At 36.0% G+C, this 20,256-nt stretch overlaps 1 protein-coding gene and 1 long non-coding RNA gene across 2 annotated transcripts; both read right to left on the bottom strand.

The window, feature by feature from the left end:
- Nucleotides 1-12: 12 nt before the first annotated feature.
- Nucleotides 13-2,109, bottom strand: LOC147492342 (uncharacterized). Its single transcript, XR_015199287.1, has 4 exons — nucleotides 1,994-2,109; nucleotides 1,856-1,916; nucleotides 1,157-1,279; nucleotides 13-1,063 (listed from the first exon to the last, which is right to left on the bottom strand). It is a non-coding gene; the product is annotated as an uncharacterized LOC147492342 (long non-coding RNA).
- Nucleotides 2,110-7,720: 5,611 nt separating this feature from the next.
- On the bottom strand, nucleotides 7,721-11,542 carry LOC147492343 (uncharacterized). Its single transcript, XM_086566794.1, has 11 exons — nucleotides 11,403-11,542; nucleotides 11,215-11,312; nucleotides 10,952-11,059; nucleotides 10,734-10,850; nucleotides 10,040-10,579; nucleotides 9,602-9,954; nucleotides 9,414-9,513; nucleotides 9,180-9,239; nucleotides 8,564-8,647; nucleotides 8,311-8,427; nucleotides 7,721-8,150 (listed from the first exon to the last, which is right to left on the bottom strand). Exons 2-11 carry the CDS (start codon nucleotides 11,272-11,274, stop codon nucleotides 7,860-7,862), a joined length of 1,830 nt encoding a protein of 609 aa, XP_086422920.1. The 5' UTR covers nucleotides 11,275-11,312; nucleotides 11,403-11,542; the 3' UTR covers nucleotides 7,721-7,859.
- Nucleotides 11,543-20,256: the final 8,714 nt, after the last annotated feature.

Genomic DNA, 20,256 nt, shown 5'->3' on the forward strand with positions numbered 1-20,256 from the left:
AGAACACACAAGTTTAATCTGTCACTTAAGTACAAATCATTCATCCTCACAATGTGATTCTTACATTGACTAGAATTTATGCTAATATACGTACTTTAAAAATGGAGGTGCATCAATTACATAACTAATGAAAACCAGTTTTGTACTTACGGGGCCTTGGCTTATAAAGATTGACATAGTAGGTTAAGGATAATGGGTCAAGTGATCATATATTCACTTAGTACAAGCTCTTTTAATAAACTGAGAAGTGTTAAGAATAGGAAAACCAAAAAATAGTACTACTTCAATCAAAGTAACAATTCATACTCACCACTTTTTAACGTCAACTCCTTTCTTTTGTTCTTTAAATACTCTTTTAACATCAATGCTTCCAAAGATATATATATTACAATGGTCAAAATGCCAAGCCAAATTAAGGCCAGAAACAGTGAATCAAAGATGAAAGAAACAACAAACAAAATAAAAGGCTAACACACGTAGCAAAGAAATCATTGAATCTAACCATATCAAATGCCGAGCAAAAAACTAGAAATAGTGGTAGTTGTATTAGCCCCTACAAAGTTCTCCTTAAATCCATGTTCTCCTTTGGCCTGCTTGCATGCTGTTCACATGTTGTTCACAATGGTGTTCATTGGGGTAGCACCAATTCCCATACCTATTGCCAAAACAACATCCCGACATAAAGAAATTAAATATCTTTCAGATTCACAAATTTGGCATTACAATATTCTAGCTAGACTAAGTGTATGTCTCATATCTTAGGGTGTTCCCTCCTTGCATCTAATCTGCTATAAAAAGTCCACTTTTCAGACAGTAGGTCACGTGCTTGACACACCTAAAGTAAATAGTAACAACAAAGGTTCTGAGAAACCCCAAATAATATTAATTTACTCACTATCAAGCTAACATATAATATTACAAGAATCCTCGCTGTATTAGAAATATGTAAATTCAAAATGGGGTGCCAAACCTTGTTCAACACTGTCTTAAGCTGCCTTGTCTACTCACAAAGGGTTTGTGCTAAGGTGAATGACTCTGAGGGTAGAAGTAGTTGAGGAGATGCCTGTTTTTCCATAACAAATTACCCAAAAATATAAGTATCTTATTTGGTGCTTGTACAACACGAAAAGGTAATTTTGAAGTATGTCGTTCACACCATTCAAGGAAACAAACCGCTGCATAATTGACGAACACGTACTGCTCGCTCTTGTATTTGAACCCTTGTGGTTTCTGGTTTGGAAATATGAAGTGCCAAGTCATTTTCGGTATACACAGCAACCTTTAACATAGAGGAAGCATAGAAATACGTTCTCAAGAAGGTCAAACAGTAACCAAAAAGAAAATTTCATACAAATTATACAATCAATAATGTATCTAAATGAGAACTTCATCAAGCTTAATCAGTTTTGGAGCAATAAGACCAACAATAACAATAGACTAGATCTATGCACCAACTGACCAACACAAGTATCCCATAATTTGAAAGAAATACCCGTCTCCAAAATCCAAAACTTCACTTCAAGAACAAAGTTTAGTACATAATTCAAAACCCAAAATGATGAGATTCAAAATATACAGCTTCATTAATTAAATAAACTATTAGCCTGAAATCAAAGTGAATGAAACAAACATGAGCAGATTTCTGAAAATGATGCACAATTCAACAAGAAAATCTATCATATAAAGATGCAACCTTTGGCCATGGTTGACATATTATACAAATCTATTGTTAACATACACCCTCATAAGTCATAATCTTATGTCTGGACAAACCCCAAAAGCTTATTCCTTTTTCGAAAAATGAAACACTGGAAACCGCAAGTAAAAGAGGATTCATCACTAAATAAAACGTTACCTTGACCAAAGAAGAAGTTTTCTTGAGTAGATTAAGCAGTTGCTTGTGTAGATGTAACACCCTAGCCAAAACCCTTACTGTTACAAAGGAAGAAGAAGAAAGAAGATAAAGAAAATGAAGGAGATGATGACGACTTACCTCAGTGGGAAACACAAGCAGCGGCGGCGGAGTCGGCAGCGGTTACATCTGCCCTAGCTTACCTCTTCATTTTTCTCTATTGTTATTACTGAAAGGGTTGGAGAGATGAGCACGAGAATGAAAAACATTCCCCCCGTAGTTTTCACCCAATTTATTTTGTTTTCAATATTTTTCTTTTGTTTTTTGCAATAAGTAACACTTCTATATCTGTCACAAAATATCGAGTAAATGTTACTAAATAAATCAAGTATTTGCCTACAAAATATGTGACGGTTGGTAGCATTTCTAACGGATCACATGTGTGGCAAATATTGTAACAGATGTATAAGTGTTAGCAATCAATTTTACTAAATATTGCAAATTCAGTGTTATGGTGTAGTGATCTGCGGGTCCACTGTATAGAGGTGCAAACATAGATGTCGCAACTAGTCAGAGTTTTAGGCGTGACGTCAAATTCCCAAAACCTGTAAGTTCCACAAGAACATCTGGAGTATATCATGGTTATACACCCCCACCTAGTGATCCATATGACCCATGGTCATACCGTGTTGTTAGTTCTCAGGGAATGGAGACCACATTTCACTTGGAGCGTTCGGTGCTTGTACCTGAGTTACAACAGTTTAATGAGGTATATTTATATTTCATTATGTTAATTTAAACACACTATGTATATTTAACTTAGATACAATATTGACACAATGCAGGAAACAGTGCATGCTCGATTATCAAATGAAATGCAAATCAACCAGGGGTTTTGAGCTGTTTAATTGAGCACACTCAACAATATTATGGCTATTTAGACGAAGAACGAATGCAAAGAGCAAACGTTGAGCGTAGGATGGCTGAGATGACAAACGAATTGGAAGCCTTGGTAAGTTTATTATATGTTTTACATTTTCATTTTTTTTTTATATATATCCAATTTTAGATTTTAATTGCATTGTGTTGATGTTTCAGAGAATTGCTACTGATATCATGCAGCAAAACAGTGCTCCTAATAAGAGAGGGTGAAAATGGAGAGGGAGTGGCCAGAGCAGTCAGGGCAGTGCTCCATAGTGCTATATTGCACTATTTTGTAATAATTTAGTGATGTCATTGTTGTTGTTGTTGTTGTTGTTGTTGTTGTTGTTGGTTGTTGTTGTTTTTTAGGGTTTCAACAGGTTTTTGAGAATCTTAACAGGTTTAGGTATATGAATTATGTTGATTAAACAAAGGAGGTTATGTCCAAATTTTTTATGCATTAAATTAATTATTACATCACGTTAATTTAAATTCAAGATATTTGGGGGCTAGTGAATCTATTTTTTGCGTTAATTATTACATTGTTTTAATTATTATAGCAAGTTTAGAATCTATACATGCTTTTTGTTATGTAGACAAAGAAATTCTCATGTGAACAATCAAGCTCATGTGAACGTGACTAATAAGCCCATGGGCCTCCAAGCCAAAACTGCATTGCATAATAAAGGAAAAATACACTAAAACAAAGGGATCAATTTATACGTTATACGTTGGCATTATTCCCAAGGAGGGATCAATTTATTATTCCTCTGATCAATTTATATCCGTTGGCATTATTCCCAAGGAGGGATCAATTTATATCTGTTGGCATTTATTCCCAACGGATATATTTTTATCCGTTGGAATTTATTCATAACGGATATATTTCTATCCGTTGGGCTTTTGCATATATATATATATATATATATATATATATATATATATATATATATATATATATATATATTCAAAAAGTTATTTTCATTCCTCACTTCAGCTTCTCATTTTCATTCTCTAATCTTTCTCAACTTCAATTTCTATCTCAACTTCAACTACCAATATGGGCGGATCAAATATTGTCCACATTTCTACACCTGAGATTTGTCAGTGGTGTAAGGAAGTTGGTCATCGCTACTTCATGCCCATACATTAACATCAAATGCCCAAAACCTGAATGCAACGACATGATAATAGTGGTCATAGCTAGCAATGATGATGGAACATTGGAAGACAAACTTCTAAAGTGTGATGTTGATGATTGTCCCTCAAATATCAACATCTATCATTCAAAAAAGGTTGACATACCTGTATGTCATTTTTGCAAGGAAGCAGTAGATTTCTGCCCTAGGTGTGGCTTGTGCGATCAATGCAATCCTTCAATGTGTGGTGGAGAAATAAGTCGTACCTCTTAGAATTTAAGTGTAGGATATGTAATATTTGTATTTTGTTTAATTCCGTAATGTATTGTCTTTAATTGTTTTGTATGTGTTTTTAATTGATGTTTTGTGTTTTTATTTCAAATTAAGTTGTAATGTTTTTCATTTCTAGTTGAGTTGATTTGTTTTTAATTTCAACTTATAAACAAACACATTTTTTCAAGAAAATATACCTTCATTAAAACAAAATACAATTTTATTTAAAGAAAAACATACACGTAAACAATAAAAAACAGATTACAACATAAAATTTAAATAAATTAGTACGCTAAAACATAATCTAATACCACCCAAGTACACGTTCAGGCCCAACGGTACAATTTTTGCAAATCCTCTTAAATCGTTCAGGCCCAACAGTACAAAAGCCCAACGGTACAATTTTTGCAAATCTTCTAAAATCGTTCAAGCCCAACAGTACAAAAGCTCAATGTTACTAAAGCCCAACAGTACAAAATCGAGAAAGTTTACTTTTTTATTAAAAAAAAGAAAAAAATGATGGACGGCAAAAGTAGTCCCGTCCCACTCTTGGGCGGGTCAAGTTGTCCCGTGCACACCATTTCTATATTCTTCACCATTTTGGTTCCAATTTTAACAATTCTTAAAATCAAAACGACGATTTGACAACGCGTTGGTGACGAAAATTGCTAAATAAATTGTTAATTGTCACATTGAAAATGAAAAATAACAGTGCGTTGATGATGCTCTAAGTGTTTCTATAAATAGAACTAACGTAGTGATGAACATAAATGTCTTATTGATAGGGTATTTGTTTCAAGCTGGTGGTATGTGAGGATGTGACACGATTACACGAAATTATTGTTGGATGCTCTATTTGGTTTTGTTCCTTTCTTCAAATTGGAAAAGCCACCTTGTTCTTTTCTCAAGTATGAAAAATCTGTAATGGGACTATATTGGACGGTGGAACATGTAGGAAACTTATTCCAAAAATATATTTATTGCTAAGTAAACAAGAAAATGAAATTGATATAACAAATATATCATGAACAAATCTTTTAGTTCAACTAATGAACTTAATTTACCAATAATTAAATCCGAGCCTAGTGAAGATTCACTATGTCCTCCCCCTCACGGTGCTTGAAGGTTGATCGAAAACTGTCTCCCAAGATAGAACGAATTTCCTTCTATAGAAAACTAGCACTTCAATTCTATAGAATCAATGAACACAACATAGTATTTGACTAAGAACAGGGGGATAAGAGAAATATCAGAACTCTGTGTGATCTGGTGTCTTTCTCTCTAAATTCATCCACTATTTATAGGTAAGTAGTGCTTCTTTGAAACAACACAGTAACTCTTGAAAAAAAGTAAACAACTTTTTGAAAAGTCACATGTTTCGAAAGGACACACAATTTCGGCATAAAACAATGTTTCGAACCAGTGCCTATTTCGAAATATCACACTTTTTCGACATGATCCACTGTTTCGAACCAATGCACATTTCGAAAGATCGCACATTTTCGGCATAATACACTGTTTCGAACCAGTGCACACTTTCGAAAAGGTTTTTCTCACGTTAAGTTTTATTTCAAAGGAAACTCATTTTATCTCAATTTGAGATAACTTGGGAGACAAATTATTTATTCATATCTCAATGGATTTGTGCAAATCCATTTGTCTAACAGAACACTCAAGCATTTGTCTCTTTCTCGAGTAGAACAAAGTTGGATTTTATCGGTGCACGCATTATCGTCTTCACATACAAGCTCACTCGATCTGCTTTATAGTCATTAGAAAGTCTATTACAAACATTCCTGAAAGTGAAATGCTAACAGCTTGAGTTGCTCAACCGGATCATATTCTTACATGAAGTCATTCAAAGATCGACGCTATTCCATCATGGATATTTTCCAAAACTTCAAATCTCTTTTACTCTAACTGAAGCATTGACAGAACCCGGATTGTAGTTTCTTACCTACCATTTGGTATTACTTCATAACTAAGAATCTGAGATTCCTTAAACCACTTCCATGTGAACAAATTATTGAAGCATTTGGTAAGTGAAGTTTGGAGTTGATTTACACTTCCATCATTTCCATGTCATGTAGGATACAACTTACAGGCAATAATGCATACAGTCATACACTATGGAGCTACATGAATTATAGAAAGAATTCACGAAAGCCTATCGTAAGTGACCAAGTACCAAATAATGTTAATGAAAGTGTACATTGGAGTCATTACACTGATGCCTTATCCTGTGGTCCACATGTGATGGGTCTTCAAACAAGGACTTTACAGATCAAACATAATGATAGCAACAGAATTTTAGGGGGTGTTTGGATCCTATTTATTTATTGCTAAAAAGTGTTTATTAGTGAAAAAACATTTTTTGAAAAAATAAATGTGTTTGTTTTCTATTTAAAAAAAAAATAGTTTTTCATCCAAAAAACATTTTTTGGTCCCAAAAACTTGTTTTATGATAATTAGGTAAAATTTGTTTTTTAAGTTAAAAAACTATTTTTCTTTGAACGAAACACTTTTGGAGCTAAAGGCAAATGAACTCCCCGGATATTTTAGACTTTTAGTGATTTATCTTGTGATATCTTGAAAATATATCGAGAAACATAGTGTAAAATCTGATTTGATAAAATAGCTTTTAAAAAAAGTCACAACCAAATATGTTTATTGAAAAACTGTTTTTAGAATAAATACTTTTTCATAAAAGTGTTTTTTAAGAAAAAATACTTTTTTGAAAAAATGAGAACCAAACACCCACTAAGTGTACAACAAATCCAATTAGCTGTCAATAAGTTTTCTTTGTGGAACTCTTTTGCTACCTTCTGTTTCACTGTCAATCTTGAGTCTTGTACTTAAAAACAGCTAAGCGAAAGAGTACTGGTTCTAATACAGGTAGACAAAACAGCGAAAGCAATACCTGTCTACTACGAAGAGCAGAGTGAAATTTACTATGAAGTAATGAATCAGTTCTGGATGATGCAGAAATGGAGCAAAATAGAACATAGGCGCATTTGGACATTCCAAATGTTTGCCACAAACCATATTTACCGGTTACTGTTGGCATACAATGTCTGTGTTAATTGCTAAGCATTCAAAGCTTGTGTGAAAAATATTACTGTCCACAATTGTCATGTCAAGCTTAATCTGCAGGCATAGACCTCCTGATTTCCAGTTTCTTGTGAAATCCTCTCGAGTGTAACAAATAAATGAAATAATGACCACAATAGCTATTCATATCTAAGTGAAGCAACACGAAGCTATATAAGTCAGCAGGGTTGCACTCCGGTTCATCAACATCAAAAACATTGATCGGATCATTAGTTTGGAGTTGACAAAATTGAAGTAGCCTATATATGTAGCAGTTCATATTTTTTATAGTGGCAATTTTGACATCATCTGCAATTTGTACACATTTTTTGTAAAGAAAGTACATTTTCAGGTTCTATCAGCGTTTTACTATAGCAACTAGTAATATTATCCAAATATAAAGCTCTTCCCTGTAAAACTATCCATAAAAACAACTACAACCCCAAACTCCAAAAACCTTATATTAGAAACAACATTGCTTACGCAAATACATATACACATGGATCTCTTTTATATATCTTTCTACAATTATTTCTATAGTTGTGTACAAATTTCCATTTCAACACCCTAACGAAGAAAGCATTTTATGAGTGTAAAAGGTACCTGAATTGGAACTCATATGGAAAGACACCTACCAATTCTTCAGTTCTTCCTTTCTCGAGATACCTAACTGCTTCAGTTCTTAGTTCACTAGGTAGCTGTAAGCATATCCAATCCAGCAAGTAACTCAGGTCCTTTGCAAAGTCGAGTAGATACCAATCTAATAGCTTGGGGATCGCAATCTTTGATTTTGAAAAACCAACTGCAGCTTGTAAGTAGTCTCTCTTTGCTGCTTCTAGCTCATTTTCAACCTGAGATGCCGAGTACACTCTCACCTGCATTTAAGAATATTTATTTCAGTAATTGGCGTGGTTAATGTAACAACTTATGCTTTTGTGTAGAATTTCCACTCCAGTACGAGTGGAGGTACCAGAGAGATTATACTAGGGGAGGACAACTTTATAAATCTACAGAAAAATCATGAGGCAAACTCACAGCAGGAGAGGACCAGCTTCCACATGAGAGGGCAAATGTAACCAAAGGTTCAGACCACTCCAGCCCAAAGATGCTCCGTGCTGCTAGCTCATCATTCTTTGCACCTTTTGAGCAGGTCTAATGGGAAAAAAAATATATTAATGAGTGTTTGGTTAGAATTGCATGAAAAAGAGAGTTGTGGCTTCTGCTCTGCATCGACTACATTCCACCACATGAGTACAGGAAAACAAAAGGGTGACAGTAACCAACTTACGTATTTTAAATGATAAGGTAGTCTTAAAATGAAATGCTCTATTGTCATTGCAGTCAGTGAATGTCCACCAACATTAATTATTCCCTGCATAGGGGAATTCAGGATTAGATTAATTACTAAACTCTTACAAAGATATATATTATATGCTACGGTCTTTGCGTTACTAATATAAAAAATCTACGATTTCTGTTCTTGATCTTAATGTAGTGTAACAAACACAAGGACACATGCTATTTTTGTGTGCATATTGTGGGTTCTGCACTCTTATTCAACATGAGAAAAATGATTATAACCACACTGCAAAGAGAATATCATATCTTTCAGAGTTATGATGATTCAATAAGATAGAGTTTCAACTGGCAGTGATCTCATGAACAATGCACGATGGGGTGATATTTACTAATGTGGCATATACTATCTTCAACTCCTTCCTACAGGGAAGATCAATTAATTCAATCCACAAAACAGCCTCAATATCATCTCATAAAAGCAAAGAATGCAGGAATTTTCATGTCATTTTGTAGATGATAAAAAACAGAACCAGTAGTACGATTGAACTTTTATAGAAGAATACACTAGTCTAACACGAAATTTGAATATCTAAGTTTCCATGTACCTTCTGCATCAGTGCCACGATCATTTGAGGACTTTCGGGGATCCCATGCTCTAGGAATGCCTGGAAGAACATTGAACAATCATTTGAAAAATAGGAAGTAAAATGGAACATTTCATGAAGGCGACAGATGATCGACCTAACATGAAGTCCATTGGAAATAAACAGAAAAAGTTCAAAGTTCAAACATCTAGTCAAATTTGAAAAAGTAATGTCATAGAAAGATTTCACTCATACATTCATCACACAGGAATTATAAATGTTGATCCAGAATGCTAGCTTTTGCTGTGGAGTAAGACCCTGTAGGTCAGCCAATGCAAGCTTCACGAGTAGAAGCCTGGCAATTTAAGAAAAATGTTATTATAAGCAGTAGGATATGTAAATGTGAGAGCAAGCAATTCAAATTTTGAAATCAAAAGACTTACTTCAGTCTCCTTAAGAGAAAGAAAGAGCTTGTTCTTTGTCTAGGAGCAATAGAACTTGCATCAACTGCATGAAGATGCTTATATGGGCCAATATCTCTCTTCCCGAATTCCTTACAGATACCATATGGATCTCGAAATTCTGTCTCTTCACAATTTTCATCTGTATTCAATCCAAATAAGGAAGGAGACAAATCTGACTGCATTCCTTTGTTCTTCGATGTACTCATCCTTAAAAAAATGCTTGACAAGCACTTCAGTACATCCTCTGATAGTTTGTTCGGGCTGCTGCTTTCTCCTTCAGATACTCTTTCGATGGGAACAGCCGAGAAGTTATCTTCTGATCTTCCCTCAAGCTGGAATTGTAAAAACCATGAACAACATCACAAAAAATAATAAATAGAAAAACTTCCGAAGAGGTTATCAACATTCGATTGGCACCTCTAATTTATGAAGCTTTAAATGTTTTCTTATCAATCTAGGCTCTGTAGAAGGCTTCTTCACTGGAGTTCTGATTCTTGATCTTGGCTCTTTTGGAGATTGTTTATGGTTCCTTGTAGAGTTAGGGTAGGATTTATTCTCTTTCCCCCTTCCATCTTCTGAAGATGATGAACTGGAACTGGGCTTTTCGGGGGACTTCTTCCCAACCACTGGTCTATCAGAACAATCCCCAATTCGATCCAAAATGGGCGCGGAAGACAATTGCACTGAACATGAAGGATCTTTCGTTGTAGTAGGTAGAGCTCTTGCAGTAGAGGTTGCTAAATTGCCTTCAACTTGCAAGGACGATTTGTGTTGGCTCTCTTTGGAATTTCTACATTGGTATGAGGCAGGAATATCTGCTTCGTTGTTCATGGTTCTCTTGGATGATGAAACGTTGACAGCTTCCTGATAAAGGCCATGTCTGAAATTTACAACCTGTTCTTCAAGCCTAACAACTTCCTCTTCCAAAACAGCTACTTCGGCAAGAAGCTCTAATGTCTTCAATAAAGCAAATGAAACAACATTAGATTCTTATAGCAAAAATAGTCAACATCCTCATCTTCTCATTATGATTAAAATTGCAAATCAATCATACAGAACTGAAAGAAATAACAAGTAAATTATTGAATTAATAAGATGCAGTGAGACTAACATTGTGAGGAAGATATGGAGGAAGACGAGGTAAAGCGCCCAATGGTCTAGTAAAAGCTCTCTCCAAGGCTCTATGTACATTCTCTTCATGTCTAAGCTTCTTCTTTAACTTATCAACCTATTCAATAGAAATTAAAACAAAACATGTTAAATTGTTAATCGAAACAGACTCTAAAAGCAAATCAAATTACAGAACATATAAGGAAAGAAAATGCTTACATCTTGCGCTAATGCCATTTTCCTATCTCTGCTTGATTTTTGTCGATTCGTTGTTGATTTCTCGGCATCAATGAATCTATTGTTCTCCTTCTTCTCCATCTTCTCCTTCTAAAAAAAAACCAATATTTCAGATCAACATCAAAATTCCATTACACAATTCAACTGATACCCATTACAGAATTTGACCGTGTTAATCACAATTCAGACAAATTTTCCAACAAAAAAAAAACACCGGAATCGAAACACGGTCAAAAGAAGCCTACTTTTGCATGTATCAAGGGAGCTTTCATAGTCTGCAACGTAGTTCTAGCTCTGGTGTTCATAACTACTGATCACTGGAAAGAAACGAGGTAACATAACACTGCAACAAAACATAAGAAATATAGTATTAGGAAAAAAGTTTCGTATTGGTTGATAACCATTCGAAGAGTTAGAAGAAACAGAGGCAAACCTTCATTCATTCTTTTGTATAGAGCGGGAAAAATGAATGCAACTTAAAAAGACTAGTTGATATTTTCTGCATTTCTTGATTTGCGTGTGAAGTAAAACAAAAGAGACCCATTTCACTACACGACGAGATTTCCAAGTGGAAGAAGATAAATGAATAGATAACGAGGCTCTGAATCAAATTTAGAGAAGAAAATGCTTGCACACACACTCTTCTATTGCTTATTTTGGGGATATTTTTGGATTACCCTTGCTTGTTTGAAAATTAATAGGCCCCACTAATTCAATGTCAAATGATGTTGACGACTTACTTCATAATTTAATTTTGACAAGAATAATCAATTCTACATTATAATGGGGCGTAGATGTTTGAGCCGGTTCCGTGGCAAACACAACAAACCAACAATTTTTTTTTTTTAAAGATTTTTATCTATTGTGTGGGCTCTATATATTTAATTTTTTTTATTTTTCTTTCTGTATTGTTAAAGTCAAATATCTTTCGCACCACACTTCTTTCAAGTTTTTATATCTTATTTAAAAAACAACGTGCCTAGGCCAGAAACCAGTCGAATATAATTTATTACGACAAATGCATTTGCTTGCGTTGCCTTAGGTGGGTGTGGTTGTTTGAACTTTTAAGTTTGCTCGTCCTTTATATTCTTATTATTCTTCTTTTCAATCTATATAATAAAAAGCAATAATGTGGGGCCCATAGGGTCTTCATATAGTGGTTGTCATTGTCTTTTAGGACATGGCCGATCCAAGTGTTTGGAGGGTATGTATAATTTTGTTAAGTGTAATCAATACCATGACATCTGTCCAAAAATCAACCAAAAGTCAACAATTCATGGTGCTGGGCTTTATAAATTGTAGGGTTAGCCCATAAACTGTTGGGCTTATAGATAATGGGCAATTGGGATGGCCTTGTGGCTGGGCTTATAAATTGAGTTGTTGTGTCGAATATTTTTACTTTAAGATCGCGCCTTCTTGTTTGAAGCGTGACAATTAGTCGACGAGTGTGGCGGTAAGTACGAGAAGCGGATCGAGGCCTCCTATGGTCAGTAGGCACGGGCATACCCTAGTAGTAAATAATATTCCATGCATATACTCATCAATAGTATTAGTTAAGTGGCACGCGTCTACGCCCAGTGGCGGAGTCAGAGGCCCCAAGGTACAACTTGGCGTACCTTCAACATTCTATACAAAAAATTATAAATAGTTATTATCACTACTTATGTCACACTCCGAATTTCGACAGAATTCGAAAAAACAATATTTGTTCCCAACTCTTCGATCTTCGAGGTGTGACGCACTCTCCACTTCCAAAAACACATAAACAGTTTAAATATGCAGATAATTAAAAACCAATAAAAATTTCAATTAAACAAAAGTCATCATCATTACAAAAATTCACAAATAAGATTAGGTTACAAATCTCTTTTCAATAACTCTTTATTTAAAATTACAAATGAAAATACAAATAACATTGTCTCAACTGAAAATCTATTACACCTTAAGGGAAAACAAAACATATCATGAATGCGACGCTAATACAAACCACAAGCAGCAACCAACCTTCTTCAACACTAAACCTGTCAAGACTTATCAACTATGTTCATTTAATGAACACACCCGATAAGCAAACATGCAAATCGGGTTGATTATAAAAATCTTGGTGTGAGTAGCTCTAGAATACAACATATACTTATACATACACATACACATTCATAAGGCGCTTAGTTCCTCCACCGGGTGCCTTAACTTCCAACAACTAATACGACATTCTTAACTACAATAAGTAAAGGCGGATAGTTCCTCCAATTTGAGAGCGCCTTAACTTCCCACTAACCACACAACAAACCATACGCATAATAAAAGGCATTTAGTTCCTCCACAAGGCTTTTAGTTCAAACTAAATTAATAACCCGATGCATATTCTATACTTACCCGTATTTCATGCTCAATGGACAGTGGGGTCATCTCGCTTGAGTAATTAGTTTGACCCACTACTTCGCGAAAACCATATGCAATCATCTATCTAAAGATACATCATTAACCAACACATTACCATAATTATATTATTTAAGGCTTTCTTTGCATGTCCCTAAAATCACGTCGTATCTATGTCTTACCTAGTTTCCCTGGCTACCACAATCGCTTCCCAACACCGAATATGTACATCCACATGCCTCCCCTCACATAATGAACCACTACCCTGAGCGGGATGCCGCACACCAGGTAACCCTCACACGAAAGCCATTATGTAAGTACTGCCACTATTCGGCATAAAATATCGCAGCGTCTCGTTCTAATTTTGCGAACGGAATAATCAAGTCACCGTTCGGCTACGCCAAAAAGGTCATTCAGCTTCACTGAAACACCAGAAGGGCCAATCACATTACTTACGCCAGAAGGGCCATTCAGATTCACTGAAATGCCCGAAGGGCCAATCATATCACATACGCCCATCACTAGGGCCAAATCACATGAGTTGTGGTAGCTAGGTTCTAGGATTTTCGTTACGTAATTTATTCAAGTGTCATACATATATATCTCAGAATAATTCTTATTCTATCCCATACCAGTATACTTAATTGTACTGAAGCTCAATGTTTCTCGTTATAATACAATTCACATTATCACGTGCCAATACTATTCATTACACGATATCCAAATATCTCTATATCAAATCTCGAAACTTATTATTTCCCGTGCCAATTATATATTGCACTACACCATATGGAATATCTCAGCCTTCATACATACTACAATTCATTTAAGTAGCAACTCATAATAATAATCAATCATGAAATCTATTCGTTCAATATATTTATGTGAACTTAAGTCACCCTCAAAGCCCAATACTAAAGTCTATGAATCTAAGTCCATCTTTAGTTTAATTCTCCTAAACGTATATATCTAAGTCTTATAAGAATTTCCCTCTTGTTACATGTCAATCTTATATTCTTTACACACTACTCACATCAAATCTTAATTAGATAATGACAAACAAAGTTATACAATATCCGACAATATTTTATTACTACATTTGTCCATATTCTTAAATATGTGAAAAACTGGAAAAAATCAACATTCCACAGTCAACGGTCAAAGTCAACAGTCAAAGTCAAAGTCAACACGTCATTATCAAATTCAAACTGTCGTTTCCATGTTCAACAGGTTCATGGTCATAGCCATGGTTCGTGGCTAAGGTTAAAGGTGCATGGCTCATGGGCTCGTGACTAAGGCAATGGTTCGGACCCAACTAGCCAAGCCAAACCCAAACCTTAGAACCCGGCCATAAAAGTCTAAACATTTAAAGACCCAAATAGATCTATTTTATGTTATATGGACCGGTCCGAACAAAGATAGAACTGGCCCAAACAAAAGATATGAAACTGGCTCAAAACACAAATAGATTCACCACAGAGAATTAAACTGAAACCGGCCCAACACTTAAACTAAAACTAGTCCACAACTTAAACTAAACTGGTCCTAAACAAAAGATTAATCCGGTCCAACAACTAACTAGTGTTTAGGCCCAAAAACTTATATTAAAACCGGCCCAACCAAAACAAAATAACATCGGGCCCCAAATAAACCAAAGCTTTAAAGCCCAAGCCCAAATAGGGTCATCTTCTCCATCAGTTCTCTTCCTCCACCGCCAGATCGACCACCGTCAACCATCCACCGGCACTACTCAACAAACCGAAACAGTTCGGTTTTGCAACCCCATTAAAACCCAACATTTCGATACCCTCAAACTCGATTTCCCCCACTCTCACTAGCGCACTAGCCACCAAATCGGCCACCACCAGTTCCGATCGCCACCACTCCCAACATACTGAAATGAAGAGGGTAAAAACCCCTACCACTTTAATAAACGCGAAATCCTCAATTCTTAAATTCCCAATCTTCACCAAAACTAGATCTGGGAAATTTCTGGCCACCATTAATGGCTTCTACACCTCAAACGGACACCATTAACATCCCCCACACACACACTACATTACCCCATCACCAACGATCCCTTCCAAGCCGACGAATTTAGAATCAAAACAACATGATTTCAAACCGCATCAGGACAGACGACGCCTTTACTGCCGGATACAAAGCTTCGACAGCCCCATCCAATTTTAACATTCAAACCTCCCACTCCGACCAATCCTATTAGAACCAATCCTACGTCCAACCAACCCACCACATATAAAACATAATAAAAGCTCAACCAGTATACAGAGACGACTTCTCTGTCTCGCGCCGCCATTGGCAACTTCTTCCGAGTTCCAACAGTTCGGACAGTTTCAATAATAACCAAAACAATATACTAATATCTAACCAGTTTAATAATAACAAGACATGACGAAGAAGAATGAACAGTAAAACTGAGTGAAAACATTGGGCAGTAAAACTGTTTCTGTATACCGGTGAAGTAGAAAAACTAACTACTCACCTGTATTAACAGCTCCTACGAATTCCTCCTAGTCCGAGTCGTCGCGCTCCAACGATCGAGCAAACAAGCCACCTCCATTTTTATTATTTTATTATCTAAGAACCCTATTCTCCATAACAATACGAATATATACTTGGGTTTGAAACCCAAGCCCAACATAGACTCGGGCCCAGAAACCAGGCCCACATATCCCAAATCCAATCCAACCAATTTTAAATAAATAAATAAATTAATTAATAAATAAATAAATACGTATTTTAAATATGGGCGTTACAACTTATTATTTAATATTTAATCACTGTACCAACAATCTCCTTTGCTAGATTTTGCTCAGCCCCACCCCCACCCCCACCCCCAAAAAAAATACACACACACAACAATTTGTCATTGATCACTCTATATTTTCTCACTAAGCCACTAGTCTACTCGGGTGTTTTTTTTCAAATAATTAACATCCTTACACAATTTTATTTTCAATTTTTTTTTCATCTCAGTCAAGATTTTTTTGTCGTGAATTATATTCTTACTGAATGGGTCATTACAACACGTAATAACTAATAGGGCCACAATCTATTAGCATATATACTATGTCACACCCCGAATTTCGACAGAATTCGGAAAAACATTATTTGTTCCCGACTCTTCGATTTTCGAGGTGTGACGCACTCTCCACTTCCAAAAAAACCCATAAACAGTTTAAATATGCGGATAATTAAAAACCAATAAAAATTTTAACTTAAACAAGAGTCCTCTTCATTACAAAAATTAACAAATAAAAATGCAAATAACCTTATCTCAACTGAAAATCTATATCACCTCAAAGGAAAACAAAGCCTATCTTGAAATGCAACGCTAACGCAAACCACAAGTAGCAACCAATCTTCTTCAACACTAAACCTGTCAAAACTTATCAACTATGCTCATTTAATGAACACACCCGATAAGCAAACATGTAAATCGAGTCAGCATTATAAAAATGATGGTGTGAGTAGCTCTAAAATACAACATATACTTATACATATATTTACACAATCTATCAGGCAGTTAGTTCCTGAGGCGCCTTAACTCCTAACAACTAATACGACATTCTTAACTACAATAGGTAAGGCAGGTAGTTCCTCCACTGAGGCGCCTTAACTTCCAACAACTAATACAACATACCATACACATAATAAAAAGGCATTTAATTCCTCCACGAGGCGCCTTAGGTTCTAACTAAACTACTAACCAGCTAAACATATACAATCATCTATTTAAAGATATATCATTTACCAACATATTACCATAATTATACTAATTAAGGCTTTCTTTGTGTGTCCCTAAAATTCACATCGTATCTATGTCTTACCTAGTTTTCCTGGCAACCACAATCGCTACCCAACGCCGAACATGTACATCCACATGCCTCCCCTTACATAATGTACCACTCCGTGCGTAACTACCCTGAGCGGGATGCCGCACACCAGGTAACCCTCACACGGAAGTCATTATGTAAGTACTGCCACTATTCGGCATAAAATATCGTGCGTCTCGTTCTATTTTTCGCGAACGGAATAATCAAGCTACACTATTCGGCTCGCCCGGAAAAGGGCCATTCAGATTCAGCGAAACGCGCCCGGAAGGGCCAATCACATTACTTAACCCGAAGGCCATTCAAATTCAACTGAAAACGCCCCGGAAGGGCCAATCACATTACTTAACCCCCGGCCATTCAGATTCAATTTGAAACGCCGGAAGGGCCAATCTTACGATTCCGATTCACCGAAGGCCATAAGGGCCCATTTCGATTCACCGAAACGCCGGAAGGGCCAATCACATTATGCTTACCGAAGGCCATTCAAATTCACCAAACGCCGGAAGGGCCAATCACATTACTTACGCCCGAGGCCATTCAGATTCATTCAAAACGCCGGAAGGGCCAATCACATTACTTACGCCCGAAGGCCATTCAGATTCACTGAAACGCCAGAAGGGCCAATCACATGAGTTGTGGTAGCTAGGTTCTAGAATTTTCGTTACGTAATTTATTCAAATGTCATACATTTATGACTTATAATAATTCCACTATATCATGTGCAGGTCAAATACCTTATTACATTAAACCACAATATTTAGAAATATCTTAATTATATCTCATAACCACTTTCATTCTTTCACGTGCCAATATATTATTGCACTACGCCACAATATTTAAAAATATCTTAATTATATCTCATAATCACTTTCATTCTGTCACGTGCCAATATATTATTGCACTACACCACAATCCCGTGGAAAATATCCACAAATACTCTACTAGCATCTCACAGATAAAATAATGGAGTGTTTATATATTTATGTCTCCAAAACTATTGCATTCAATATATATATCCCACATATTATATAATGTCACAATATCAACGTCAAATCTTAATTAGATAATGACCACCAAATTTATACAAGCTTCCACAGCATTTTGGCATTTGATTTGTCCATACAAGGTACAACATAAAATGTAGCACAATTAAACAGTCCACAGTCCACAGTCCACAATCAAAGCCCAATATATATATGCTTTACACACTACTCATGTCAAATCTTAATTAGATAATAACAAACAACGTTATATAATTTTCGACAATATTTTATTACTATATTTGTCCATATTCTTAAATATGAGAAAAACTGGAAAAAAAGTCAACATTCCACAGTCAACGATCAAAGGTCAAAGTCAACAGTCAATAGTCAACGGTCAAAGTCAAAGTTGACACGTCATGGCCAAAGTCAACACATCATGGTCGAAGTCAAACTGTCATTGTCAAAGTCAAACTATCGTTTCTATGTTCAACAGGTTCATGGTCATAGCCATGGTTCACGGCTAAGGTCAAAGGTGCATGGCTCATGGGTTCATGACCAAGGTAATGGTTCGGACCCAACTGGCCAAGCCCAAACCTTAAAACCCGGCCCCAAAAGTCTAAACCAACTTATTATTCAACCTGACCCAATTGGGGACCAACCTATATAAATTAGAAACCGGCCCAAAGAAAACTAGTTGGAAAAGGCCCAAACAAAACTTAATTAAACTGGTCCAAAATACAAAACAAATAGAAAAGGGCCCAAACAAAACACTCTAAACTAGCTAAGGCCCAACCACTTAAATTAGATTTCGGTCCAGCAAGAAATAGAACCGGCCCAACATAAATATAAAGTTTTGGCCCAACCAATTTAAACTTGCTAAGGCCCAAGCCCAAACCCCAGGCCCAGTCGGTCAACAGTGTCATCTTCTTCCCCAATTCTCTCCTCCACCAGCCACCAAATCGCCACCACCTCTCACCTCCTCCTTTTAACCCACTGATTTTTCTCCTTAAGAGAACCCCTACAACTTTTACAAAAGCCAAAAACTCAATTCTTAAATTTAAAATCTTCAACCAAAACTAGATCTGGAATCTTCATGCCGCCATTAACGCCCATCGAAGCTTCCAACAGCCCCTATTCGACCGCCCTCACCTACTCAAACACCACTAACCAACATCACAACACATCACCACAAAACACAACAACCAATTAAACAAAAAAAAACAGCCCAACCACCGGTTCGGCCACCACCATTCTCGCGTCCTTGAAGTTTCAATCAACGCCCAAACTCCCCACTACCACCGACAGTTCAACCACCCATTTCAATCCCAACGTCCATTCTCTAAACTCCCGACATCGACCAAAACAAAAACAACCCACGCACAACAGTAAAACGAGTTCAATACAAAGGTTAGTTTGGGCGTGGGCGCCGCCCTTAACAACTTGTCGATCTCCGAGTCTCAACAGAGTTTCAAAAATACAGTTTAACCAATTTTTAACAGTATGAGCAGGACGAATGCTAATAACAGTATGAGCAGGACAAAATACAATCTCAACAGTATGAACAGTATGAGTTTCAAAACAGGATGAATGCTAATAACAAAATAATGAACCGAAAATATGAGCAGAAACTTTTTAACGGATATCGGGAACTAAACTATAAATTCGGTGAAATAGCAAAAATAGCTACTCACCTTTACTAACAGCTCGACGAATCGTCGCGCTCCAACGCTCTAGCAAACGAGTTTCTATCTCTGCCTCCATTTTTAATATATTTTATTCTCCATGAACCCTATTTTCCATAATAATGTTATTATCACTACAACAAAAGGGGTCTTTTGCAGCGCACCCTTTTGCAACGACAAAAAATTGTTGTTAAAGGTCACCTATTGAAACGCCATATGGGGCTGCTAAAGGTTTGTCGTGCTATTAGCTTAACTGTACATAAATTTATTTATTGTGACACCTCTTGCGTGGCAAATAGTTATAATTTTTTTTTTCAAAAAACAGAAAATGCAATTTTTATAGAGGGCTTTATCATTTACCACGCCATTGTTCTTTGTCATTAAAG

This window comes from Coptis chinensis, chromosome 6, assembly GCF_015680905.1.
Source record: "Coptis chinensis isolate HL-2020 chromosome 6, ASM1568090v1, whole genome shotgun sequence".
Lineage (NCBI taxonomy): Eukaryota > Viridiplantae > Streptophyta > Magnoliopsida > Ranunculales > Ranunculaceae > Coptis > Coptis chinensis.